The 13,089-nt window shown below is 52.0% G+C and overlaps 1 protein-coding gene across 1 annotated transcript; it reads left to right on the top strand.

The window, feature by feature from the left end:
• Positions 1 to 5,259: 5,259 nt before the first annotated feature.
• EsH8_VI_000290 (pectin lyase fold/virulence factor) lies at positions 5,260 to 12,253 on the top strand (the record flags this gene model as incomplete). Its single annotated transcript, XM_083271543.1, has 3 exons — positions 5,260 to 5,320; positions 5,447 to 10,208; positions 10,267 to 12,253. 3 exons carry the CDS (start codon positions 5,260 to 5,262, stop codon positions 12,251 to 12,253), a joined length of 6,810 nt encoding a protein of 2,269 aa, XP_083126717.1.
• Between the last annotated feature and the right edge of the window lie 836 nt (positions 12,254 to 13,089).

The raw sequence follows: 13,089 nt of genomic DNA, 5'->3' as shown, positions 1-13,089 counted from the left end.
CCGCCCCTTAGTTATACTCATCCAAGACAGAGTGAGAGAAGTTCGTTGAATTATTCAGCCAGAAGATGGGCAGGTGGTCAAGCGACATGAAGCGGCAGCAGCAGAGCGCGGAGATGCTACCTCAGGGCTGCCAACGGCGATATCATCACTGCTGGTTCCACTGCCAATCTTTCTACTTTCACCTCTATACATCAGGATTTCACCAGCTTACGAATACAAATTGATATTCGTCAAGCTACCAATCGTACGAATATCCCCTGTTATGACAACACAATCAAGAAAACTTGAGATGATGTACAGTATCAGGCTGAACAAGCCCCCAAAACCACATTCAAGAGTTTCATCTTCCGTCGTTGGAACTGAGCGGCTGTTCTTCAGCCTGAACTGTCCTGAGCTGAAGGTGAGGTGGTTTGAGCAGCTTGAGCTGGGAATGATCCGGCCTGAGCCTGCCTGAGTTAAGGGTGAGTTTGAGAGTAATTCCGACTAAGCTCATGGCAGGAGGTGTGAGAGCGGGCCCAAAGTCGGTAGGCCATGGCTAAATTTGGCGCAGATTAAGAAGGGGAACAATGTTACAGTAACTTGGTGGCAACCTTGTTTAAGGATGTTGTTCTGGTACTTTGACTATGCGTAAATTAAAAGTTTAATGTCATAGGTATATTTGCCGAATGCCCTAACCACTGTCCCCCCGTGGGCTATGTGACGTGACGGTCATTTCACTGAGAATCCATCTAGTACTATGCACCATAACCCACTCCCGTGTCCAAAATAGGCCCGCCCAGAACATAAAACGTCAAAGCTGTTCCCAAGCCCCATTCCGAGGGACAGAACCATTGAGGTGGCTTATAGCCATTTTTAAATCTATTTACACCCAGACCCAAACATGTTTGTTGCACATTTTCCCGCTCTAACACGGACATCGCCGGGCTAATGTTGTAAGCGGCTGTTCAGTAGATAATCTTCACGAGGAGGGAAAAGGATACATACAGTATCAACACAGGTCACTTTACAATCAGCACCGGCATTATTGTTGCTGCATTGCGGAGCTTCGGTGCACTTAGTAGCGACTGTCTGGCGGGGCGCGATCTGTGCTGCTGCTTGGCCAGCTAAGATGGCAGTGAAAGCGTAAAAAGATAGGCAACGCATGTTTCGTTTTGTTGATTTGATTTAATGAATGAGGTAGAGGGAAATCGTTGGTTCATTAGGACGGCAGGAACAATCTAGAAATATATATTCCACACTGTTGTTTGACTCGGGTACTTAGATACGAGTCCCACTAGTTGTCAAACAATGAGTTCAGCAAGTATCCGACCAGTCTATTTAAAAACTTCTACTTGTTATGCCGTAACTACCATAGTAGGTAGAGGCCAAGGTGGCTTGGTCTTTAGAGTTTACTGATGTTAGGCAGTGGAGCTGGTTTTAGTGCCTTTCATTACCTGTTCCGTTAGGAAAGGATATTATTTCGCGGCCGAGAAACTTTTGCCTACGCTCTCTCCATGTCCGTGTCCTTTGATTAGTCGGCGTTTCGCCCTGTTATTGGCTTCATAATCATGATCCTGGCCTTCCTATTGAACATCGTTACCTATTTGACTAGTTAGCTTACGCGAATGGCACGGTTGTGCAGCTAAATCCTACAAGGACCTGGCCGTAGCTGCGACTTGTGGTCCGAATTACATCTCCAGACAACACAGCAAGAAACGAAGTCTTTTCAGGATGACCATATGCCTATAAGCTCTCGTTACCAATTCCCATCAAGGGTCTAGTATCGTTTTTTCTTTCTAACATTTCTATAAAATGTAGTTTCAGATCCGTCGAATACTTCAACGTTAACTGCTTCGAGTCTCTTCAGTCGGGCAGTGCCAACATACGACTGGACTACAAAGAATGCATCCTATGACACTGTCGCCGTTCGTACACAACTCGGCGTTATTGCAGACGCACGCTTAATTTCACCCCAAACCCGCCAATAGACAGCATCAGCTCACCCCTTGCTGAAGCCAGCAGCAACGACTCATCCTACAATTATTCCGATGACCTCTTCTTCCCGCCGTTGTACGACCTTTAACGACTGTACAAGATACCGATGGCATTGTGCCAAAACTGCACTGTGAAATCTGAAACGAGCTACCAAACCGCCAACATAATCCATGCAAAGCCTTTCAGCGAAACCGCCAAAGTGACAAACTCACCCGACCTCGCTCTGCAGGCCGCATATTTCACGTTGGCGCACAGAACATATAACGACTTAATCAAGGCATTCGAATCTATCGGCAATAAAACTATTGTGACATTCGAGCCGACATTGATCCCGCAGCTCTTCAGGTGCTACTAGGTTGTCATGGGGCTGCTCGGTTGGCAACTGATCAGACAGTCGAGCACCTGATTGATTGGGGCCAGCCTTCAGGCGGGTATGTCGGACGGATCAAGATTTTTGTCAAGTTGCCCAAGAACCTCAGCCTGTGCATAAAAATATGTGGCCGATTCATACTGGTCTCAACCATCCGACCAAAAGGCATCAGTAGCAAATCAGATTGATCATCTTCATTGGTACCCCTCGGCAAGGAACGGCTAAGCTCCTGGTTTTCCGAAAGAAACCAAATAGAAACCTTACAGGTATATTGGTTAGAGACTTGACGCCATCGATGATGCCTCCACATTTAGCCAAACTTGCCGATTTGGTAGGGACGAGTGCCAGAGTAACTGTATCAGCTGGATTTCTTCCTATCTGGGGCCAACTCCCTCCCGGCTTATCTGCTTGGACCGAGTCTCGAAAGCTAGGCTCTGGAAAAAGAGGAACGCGAAAGACTAAGCTAGTGATTTTAATGTGAATTGACCCTTTAACAGAAGCACCCTGACGAATTCTGTGTTGACGTATACATGTTGTACTCAAAAGTCGCAAGCATTGCGAATCTAAACGTGATTAAGAACCTTTTCAGTGTCCTTGAGACTTTAAATCTAAGAGAAAGGCTTCTCGAACAGTCGCCTTTACATAGGCGCCCTGGAGCTGTAACAATATTCGACCTCAAGCTTCCCGCGGCCTGGCCGCCTGCCCGTATTCTGGTTGGGTAATCCAACAATGGCTGCTTTCTCTCTTAGAGTGACAGAGTGAATGATGGGCATTCATACATGAAGTGAAGACAGCTAGGTATCTAATAGACTATCAAATTGGCGATGACTGCGTCGAGGATTGCAAAAAGATGCGACGTTGGCAAGCCGATAGGATCTGGGGGTCCATGTCCCATCAGGTACAAGCCCAGTTAAGTAGAGGTCTTTCTCGCCCAGCGGACCCCTGTGTGACAATACCTGCATTTTTTTCGTGGTGACCATATGTACGTATGTTGTTGGTGCTTTGTAAATGCATTGATAGTCGTTGAATACACAGCGCCTGTTGCGTTCATCGTTCTCCCCCTGGCACAGCGGCTCCAAAGCGGCAGCGACCAATCGCAACCCTTCTTCTTGGCAGAGCCTGATAAGCGGGCGTTGGGAGCTGAAGTTCCTGTTGATATTTATTTTGAAACACAAACAAAGGAATCCTTACTGTTCGGAGGCTAGGGTGATGTTACTGGCTATCGAGACATGGAGCCATATCCACATAAGATTCAAGCCGACGTGACGAACGACGCACTTAATACAACAAACACCCTATCAATGACAAGCGGCCCGAGCGGCAGCAATTCTACACGCTTGTTCGGGCGCTAATCCGCCTTAGTCGGCCGCTAGTCCCAAGACTTCGGGCACTCTTGACGCCATCCACGCCGTTCTATTATTTGACAAAAACCTGCTTTGGGTACCTGGGTACCTGGCCCGAGCAGTCGCCTCGTGGGAGCCAGGTGCCAGGCTCAGTCGATTCTAGGCGCGCGTGCGACTCCTCTTTGGGGGCGAGATGTCCCTTATCATCCCGCCCGAGCCGGCCGGATACGAATCCCGGCATTTCTCATCTCTTCCCTCGTACAATGCGCCTGTTTCTGCTCCTGTCATCTACTCGGGTTGAGAAGTGATGACTCTCTAGCTACTGATCGCCGCAGAGCAAAAAGCTGAACCGGACGAGGGCAGTGCTCGACTATCAGTTGAAGGTTCCTATTAAGGCAGAGGGTTAGGAGGGCCAAGTTGCTGCAAACCGGAAGATTATATGAGCGGTAGCGAAAGAAAAGCTTTATTGACTCAGTGAGTGCTCCATGCAATCAGATTAACTCTGCACAGGTCACAGCGCACGGGTCACTTCAGGTTGACATGGTGGGGGTAACATCAGCGTATCCTCGTTTCTAGCCGTGGTTCGTCAGAGCCCCACATCTACGAAATTTGGCAGCTGAGGAGCTGTCATCTCAGACGGAATCAATCCGACAACCCCGAGGACTGAGATGACTCGGTTCCTAGTCTGGACCGGCCCTTTGGCCAGGCACCGTGCCGGCCAACGGCCAGATGCAGCCTTCTCACAGGTGGAAAAGCACGAGACGAGAATGGGCTAACGATCTGAATCTAGCCCGAGGTAGCCCAAGGCCGCGGGTCACCAGAGCGTTCCTGGGTTGGGCCAAGTATCCCGGCACTACAGTTGGGAGGAGGCCCACGTAGAAAGCTTAGCCTAACTCGATCCCGGGTCGGGCTCCATATCTGAGCGCCTCTTACCTCCAGGGACGCAACTCAGCCGCGCACAATTCTCCATTCATCAGATGATGTCAGCCAGGCTATTGGCTCTAGCGGACGCTGAATCGCGGGTTTCTATCACGCCTCAAACCCGTTGGGAACTAGTCTCTGCACACATCTGACTACTTTGGGTTCGGTGGCGCCGCGAGACTGGAGACGTGGGGGCCACCGGCTGTGTGGATCACCATGAAGCATTTGCAAGTCCAGGCCAGGTCTATCTATGACTTCTCTTGCTAGGGTCAAGGGCAAGAGGTTCAGCTCCGAACTGCCCTGCAGCTAACACGATTGCTGGGGTCCGGACGCCCCGAGCATTAATCATGAGGCCAAACAAAAAAAACATACAGTCCAGTCAACCCTTGAAACGTGGTTATCTTGCTGAGTAGACGTGCTACAACCCATGGAGAAATCCCGAAGCGAACAGTTGCCGCTGGATCCACGTACCCATCTAATAATTCTTCATGGGCTGGGTTGGAGAGGCGCCTCCGACTTGGGAAGTATACAAGAATACCCTCAACCGGCTGTGACATCTCGATCCCTGGACTTGGATCTCCTGTGCCGCCTTCCTCCATTACTGCGTGAAAGTCACCCATACCTGTAGGCAGACCCGCCTCTGTCAGCACGATGGTCATGATCGTGCCCTTTGTGCTGCTCGGCCTCTGCGCATGGAGTGCCGCCCAAGAAGGTTCGAAAAGTGCTTCCTCTGTCTCACATGCTAAGGCCTGTAGAGCACGCGCGGTCTTGATCCCGTCTGCTCCCAGTCAAAACAGCACCGCCGGAACAACACTGTTGCTTGCTAACAGTTCTCCAGCTGTTACTGTTGCCCCCGATGGAACTGGCCAGTATACCAACATCAACTCGGCTATCTTGTATGCCCAGGCCAACAATGTTGCTACGGTTACTGTCAAGGCCGGCACATACACTGAGACCATTTCGATCCAGGCCACTGCTGCCGTCACCATCATTGGCGAGACCGCAGCTACCGGCAGCAGCTACTCTGACAACCTCGTCACAATCACCAATGGCGGTGGAGATGTACCGCCCGTAACTTTCGTTACAAGCACCTCCAAGGGAGTGGCTTGGAAGAACCTCAACTTCGTCAACTCCAATGCGGCTTCTGCCGCTGGCATTATCTCCCTCCGCGGCTCCCGGAACGCATTCTATTCTTGCCAATTCACAGCCGCCGGACAAGTGGGTTTTACAGGCAGCCAAGCCTCGGGCATTATCGCGAACTCGTACATCCAAGCCGCCGACAAAGCCATCTACTCTTACGGCAGTCTATATGTTTACCAAACGACCATCACTGCCACCAACAGCAACGCCCTTCTGGTATACAACAAGGGCGCGACCGATTCTACTGGCAAGCAGTACAACTCCACAGTCGTTTTCGATACTTGCCAAGTGATTCAGAAGTCTGGAAGCACGAACACGAACGTCTTCTTGGCTGCTGCCAATGGCGCAGGCTCTGTGGTTGTGTATCGTGACACATCTCTTGCTAGCTTCATTGCGAGTACTGGTGTGCATGTAGACGCAACGACGCAGGACTCCCGCAACACCTACATCGAGTCTGGCACCACCGGCCCGGGGAGCTACTCGAACAAGGCTGCTGCTCGCAGCCCCTACGTCTCACTGGTCACCGACGTCGCCGGCCTTGCTCCTTATGACATCTCGGTCTTCTTCAGCAATGTGTACCCCACTGTTGTGGCCTCTGATGTTGACTGGGTTGACGCACCAATTCTGGCGTCGATCCAGAAAAGCAGGTCAGAGTCAATTGCCACCTCGACATCTTCTTCTACGACGACCGTCCAGGAGTCGAGCACCTCGAGCACCATTGCCACAATCAGCACATCCAACACACCCAGCAACTCCAGCGCCATTAGCACTTCAAGTGCAAGCTCCTACTCGACTGTTAATTCCAGCAACACGACGTTCACTGATACTCAGAGCACTGCTACTAGCCTTGGCACAAGTACCGGTGTCACTACGACTTTGGAAACTTCATCAACTAGCGAAACAACGGTTTCCAGTTCGGCTGTGACAACTGCAAGCGCCGCGGCCTGCCTTCCGTCATCGATGCCGTCGACAGCTTTAATTGTCGGCCCGACAAACTCCTCGTGCGCCACTTATAGTAGCATTGCGGCTGCAGTTGCTGCCCTGCCCGCTGATACAACCACCCAGTACATCTACATCCTGGCCGGCACTTATAACGAGAAGGTGTCTCTTGTGCGAACGGGCACCACCATCATCCGAGGAGAGACTGACAACGCTCTCTCCTCGTCGTCCAACAAGGTCACCATACGGAATGCTTCGGCCGTCCTTTCCAGTGCTGGTAACTCTGCCGGTACCGCCACATTCTCTGCTAATAAGTACGAGGCCAAGCTCGTCTCCTTCTACAACATCAACTTTGAGAACAACTACCCCTCTCAGACGAACTACATTGCTCTGGCTGCCTATTCCAAAGGCACCAAGGTGGCTTTCTACAGCTGCAACGTCAAGTCTTCCCAGGGCTCTATCTATCTTGACTACGGGAATGTCTTCTTCAGTGGCGGTCGCATTGAGGGCACAACTGACTTTGTCTGGGGTATCGGCGCAGGATACTTCTATAACTCGGTCATTGTGTCCACGGACACCACCATCGGCCAGAGCATCGCTGCTCACCGGTATCAGAACGCCTATGGAGGTTCCCAGCTGGTCTTTGACGGGTGCGCTGTAGTGCCTTCCGGCCAGGCTGTTTCCCAGCAGACAGTTTACCTCGGCAGAGACTACAGCACGAATGCCCAGGTCGCCTTCATCAACTCCTACCTCGATGCGCATATCTACGCAGCCGGCTGGAAGATCAGCAACGCGGCCACCTTCACCGGCACTTTCGCTGAGGGGAACAACACAGGTCCGGGAGCCAGTGCTATCGGGCGCGCGTCAATTGTTCAGATTCTGTCAGACACCTCAGCATATACTGTGAAGAAGATCCTTGGCGATGATAGCTGGCTGGACTCTGCTGCTATTGCTCCTCAGCAAGCCTGGCCTAGCTCGGTTTATACGGTAGCGGCGACGGCTACGTCGAATATTATGGCTACGGCTACGGCCATCCCGACTAACTCGACCATTATTACGAATACCACCTCGTCTGCGTCCAACACTTTCACTGTGGCACCTTCCCCAGCCAGCGGCGAATATGGGACTGTGTCTTCCGCTATTGCAGCTCTGCCTGCCGATGGCAAGGAGTACACCATTTTCATCAAGGCCGGAACCTACGAGGAGCAGACTAGTATCACTCGTCGGGGTAAGGTCACTCTCCGTGGTGAGACGTCGTTTGAAAACGATTTCACCCAGAACGCTGTTCTCATCAAATTCAGCCGCGGCGTGTCAACCTCTTTGGGCCAGAACGAGAATACCCCCGTGGTGAACTGGAAAAACGCGAACGGCGATGGTCTCGCGCTGTACAACATCAACTTTACCAACACATACCCACAACAGTCGAGCACTGCTGCCCTTGCTGGCGACTTCTTCGGCACCAATATGGCGGCCTATGGCTGTGCCTTCAGTGGGTTCCAGGACACCCTTCTCGTGAACCAGGGCGTGCAGGTGTTCAGTAACTCGTACATTGAGGGCAGCGTCGACTTCATCTGGGGCTACAGCAAGGCCTACTTCCGGCAGTGCTATGTGGCTTCCAACACGCCGAGCACTTACATCGCTGCCCAGAACCGTCCAAACGCTGATTGGGCGGGCGGTTTCGTCTTCGACAAGTCCGTCATCACGTACACGTCCAGCTACGGCTCAAACTTTGGCACCACTTTCTTAGGTCGTCCTTGGTCCCAATATGCCGTTATCGTCTACATGAACTCGTTCTTGGACAAGCACATCTCCCCTGCTGGCTGGAGTGTCTGGCAAACGAGCAACCCCCAGACCTCGAACGTCCTGTTCGGCGAGTACAACAACATTGGCGGGGGCAACTGGACCGACGCCCGTGCCTCTTTCGCGACCAAGCTCACCGACGCCCAAGCGGCGCAGTACTCTTTGGAGAACTTCATTGGCAACACTGCCTGGATTGATGCGAAGGCCTATGCCTACACGCCCAGCTACAACCTCACTGGACCGGCCGGTGTTCCCGACACTACCACTCCCACCTCTCCGGTTCTAACACACCCCACGAACGGAACTGAGCCACCGGCAGGAGCCGTGCTGGTGGCAGCTGATGGAAGCATTTCAGGAGCTTTCACCAACTTGACCGCAGCCCTCGCAAGCCTGCCTTCTGACACGAGCAGCCAAGTTATTTTCATGTATCCTGGAACGTACAACGAACAGGTCCCTTCCATCAACCGGCCCGGCCCCGTCATGATCATTGGCTACACAAGCGACGCTCCTGGCAAGAGTTATAAGAACAATCAGGTTACAATATCCCAAGCTCGCGGTCTTTCTGTCAGTCCCATCCCGGCTGGACATAACGATGCAGAGACGGCTACGATTGCCACAGCCAGTTCAAAGATCTCTTGGTACAACATTAACCTGGTCAACCGGGACAACCTGGATGGTGCTATCGCTAGCTATGTAACTCTCGCCGCCAGCATCTACGGAGATAAGATTGGCTTCTACGGCTGCTCCTTCGTGGGATGGCAGGACACGCTGCTCACTGGCGCTACAGCGGGCATGCAGTACTATGAGAGCTGCTACATTGATGGAGCTATTGACTTTATTTGGGGCTACTCCAAAGCGTATTTTAAGGGCTGTACCATCGCTGCCAAGCGAGCCAAATCTGCCATCACCGCTCATAGCCGTTCCAGCCTGTCAGCCATCGGCGGCTACATCTTCGACCAGTGTCTCTTCACCGAGGCTTCCACTGCCACCGCTGACCTCCAAGGGCTGGTTTATCTCGGCCGCCCATACTCTCAGTATGCCCTCGTCGTCGTCAAGAACAGTTATCTCGGCGATGTCATCCATCCTGCTGGCTGGAAGATTTGGTCGACCTCGGACCCTCGCACCGATCACATCACCTTCGCGGAGTACAACAATACCGGCCCGCGTAACTGGGAGAACAACGTTGCCGCGCGTCAAGCGTTCCAGAACTGCACCCTCCTCGCGAGCGATGAATACCCTCTGAGCACGGTCATGTCAAGCACGGACTGGATTGACATGACCTACTGGGACCAGATCGAGACCCCTCAACCTGAGGTCGTGCCCGTCATCCCGACCACTCCTACAGTTTACGATGGTACTATTCCTCCTGCTGGTGCTTTCATCGTGTCCAAGACTCCGATCGAGGGCCAGACTACATACGACACCATTCAGGCTGCACTCAACGCCCTTCCTACTTCGAGCAAGATAGTTTCCACGGTATTCATCTACCCTGGCACATACAACGAGCAGCTGATCCTGAGCAAGTCTGGCACTACCATTCTTCTCGGCTACAGCTCTGCTTCTGGCGACTACTCTCAGAACCAGGTTACCATCAGCTTCAACAAGGGCATCGACACGCAGGCTGATGCTTCCAACTCTGACTCTGCCACTGCTTACGCGACAGGCAACTATCTACAGGCAGTGAACATTAACTTTGCAAACACTTTCGGCACTGATACCAAGTGAGTTTATGTGGCCTCAAATTTTGTCTCGATTGATTCATGACTGACCCATTCCAAGCTACGCTTCCCTTGGCTTCGGTGTCAAGAGCAGCAAGTACGCCTCGCTGTACGGTTGCCAGGTTTACGGAAATCAGGACAGCTTGCTCATCAACGGCTTCTTCTTCGCATCGAACTCGTACATCGAAGGCAACATCGACATGATCTGGGGTGCTGGTGCTGGCTATTTCCTCAATAGCACCATCGCCCCTAACCGCGACGGCATTGCCCTCACTGCCAGCAAACGCGCGACGAACACCACCGCTGCAGGCTTCGTGTTTGACCAGTGCACCATCACTCCCGCTAAAGGAGCCAAGTACACGTCTGTGTCTCTTGGCAGGCCGTGGAACGCGTACGCTCGCGTCGCTTATGTGGACAGCTACCTTGATTCATGTATCAAGACAACGGGTTGGGACCAATGGACCAAGACTGACCCTCGTACGGATGAGGCTGTCTTTGGCGAGTTTGCCAATGATGGGCCTGGTTCTGGCTTATCGTCACGAGCTCCCTTTGCCACCAAGCTCACTAGTGATACCGCCGCTCAGTTTGAGCTTGCAAACTTCTTCGGTGTTACATCGTGGATCAACATGACCCTAGTATATGCCACGCCGTTCAATGCTGGTGCGGTTGTTCTGCCCACAACCACAGTGGCCAGCACTTCCACTACTTCGATCACGTCAACTTTGTCTAGCAGCATTCCGATCACAACCACGACCGTCTTCACCACCAGGGTATCTACGCTGAAGGGTACCTTTCTCACCTCCATTCAAGGGCCTGATGCTGTTACAACGCTTAAGAGTACTCTAACAATCAACGCTGCGACTACCATCACTCCCCCTCCTGTTACCAAAACGACCGTCGTCAAGTCTACAACTGTCGAACTTGCTACTGTTCAAGCGCCGGATACCACTGTTACCCAGAAACTTACCACGACTGTCAACGTTGGCACCACAATTACTCCCGATCCTGTCGTGAAAACCTCCACCTTGGTCGCTACCTCAACCCGCACTGAGATTATCACCCAGCAAGCTAAGCCTCGCACTATTACATCCACGGTCACCACCACTCGCTGGACCACCAGCACCCCCAAAGTCATAAGCACCACTCAGGTCATTCGCTCGACACAACTTTTCACCAAGACTACAACTCCCAAGCCTGTTACCATCAAGAAAACCGAGACGCAGACTATTGGCGACGGCAGCGCAACGACTGTCACGGCCAAGGCTCTTGTTACAACCGCCACAGTTTACACGACCACTACCCGTGTTGCCAAGAAGACAACTACAATCAAGTGTATTCCTACCAATGGTCTGGCCGAGAGGTCATTTGCAGAGGTTGAGGTCAGCGCCATGGACATCGCGGCTGCATACCTTGAGGCTCGAGCCATCGGTGATGTGACGGTGACTGTCACTGTGTTTTCCACTTTCAGCACCGACATAAAGACCTCAACAGTCACCCTGCCCGGAAGCACCGCCACGACTGAGCTCATCACAACCAAGACAGAAGGAAAGCCTGTTACGGTAAAGCCTACGACCATTCTGGAGACAAACGTGTCCGTGCGAACCCTCACCTCGGCGACTACTCTGGCCGGAAAGCCTTCCACGACAACCATCATGACAGTTGTCTCCGCCGGCAAGACCACCACGCTCAAGCCAACCACCATCACTGTCGTCGCTGAAGCCGCGACAACGGTGGTCGTCAAATCTACCACGACGCTGGACGCCATCACCCAGAACGTGGTCGAGACGCAGACCCACGTTGCCACCAGCGTGCTCCCTCAGCAGACCGTGACCGTGACCCGTCAGGAAGACTCGGCGAAGACACAGACTGTGGTTCTTCCCGTCTCCACGGTGACGATCTTGACGACGGTGCGCTCTACGGCCAAGCCCTCTGCCACCATCACAAACCGCTCAACAGTCACCAAGACGAAGACCTTGCAGGTTGGCGTGACGGTAACCAGCTGGGCGACTCGGACGAGCAAGGACGCCAAGGCGTGCACAGCAGCCTAGAGGGTTTGTGGTGAGGAGGGTGTAGTGTGTCAAGCACTTTTCTTGTAAATTTTAATGCCATTACTTTCTTGGGCTCTTCTTCTCTTCTTTTATTTACAACATTTTCTAGAAATCTCACTTGAGATCTTTACATATTACTCTACAAGTCCATAATTATAAATAAAAGTTACTTGTAATAGAATTTAGTTAAAAGTTTTACCGAAATGACTGTACGATTTTTTATGTTCTCCGTCTGAATGGATGCGTGATCTTGCCTGAAGACCACTGTCACGACGAATGCAATCACTCAGATACCGAATCCAGCGAGCGAAACAAGGACGCGCCAGTTGTTCCAGTCGGACGTGACCCCTGCTCACCGGAGACCCGGCAACAAAACCCATATGATCGTTCCAAATATATTACAATATTCCAGGCAAGTAGTTGAGGCAAATTACAAGACGATCTAATCGCCAGCAAGTCCTACTCTATTATCGCCAGATCCCTTCCTCCAAAGTGAGATCTCCCACGACAGATTATAAAACAGTGTTTTTCTAATCGCACCATGAAGACACTGAATCAGGGTCGGCATAGCATGTTATGGCGTTGTTGTTCGCACAGGGAAAGCCATTTTGAGCCGCTGCAACCAACACAAGAACATCGTCAGTCATCCACAGCCACATGTTGGAACAGTATTACGACATACCGTTCTTGCACATTGTCTCCATTGTATCACCATCAATGACATTGCCACCAGGGCCGACCGAGGTGCACTGGATCGGGTATTAGTTGAGAATTTAGCACCATTGTGCTCTACGAGCTCATAGTGCTCAGTCAGCATCAACTCACCCGTCCACTCG

The sequence above is a fragment of the Colletotrichum jinshuiense genome, chromosome 6 (assembly GCF_051148585.1).
Source record: "Colletotrichum jinshuiense chromosome 6, complete sequence".
In the NCBI taxonomy this organism is placed as follows: Eukaryota; Fungi; Ascomycota; class Sordariomycetes; order Glomerellales; family Glomerellaceae; genus Colletotrichum; species Colletotrichum jinshuiense.
This window is presented reverse-complemented; position numbering and strand designations above follow the sequence as displayed.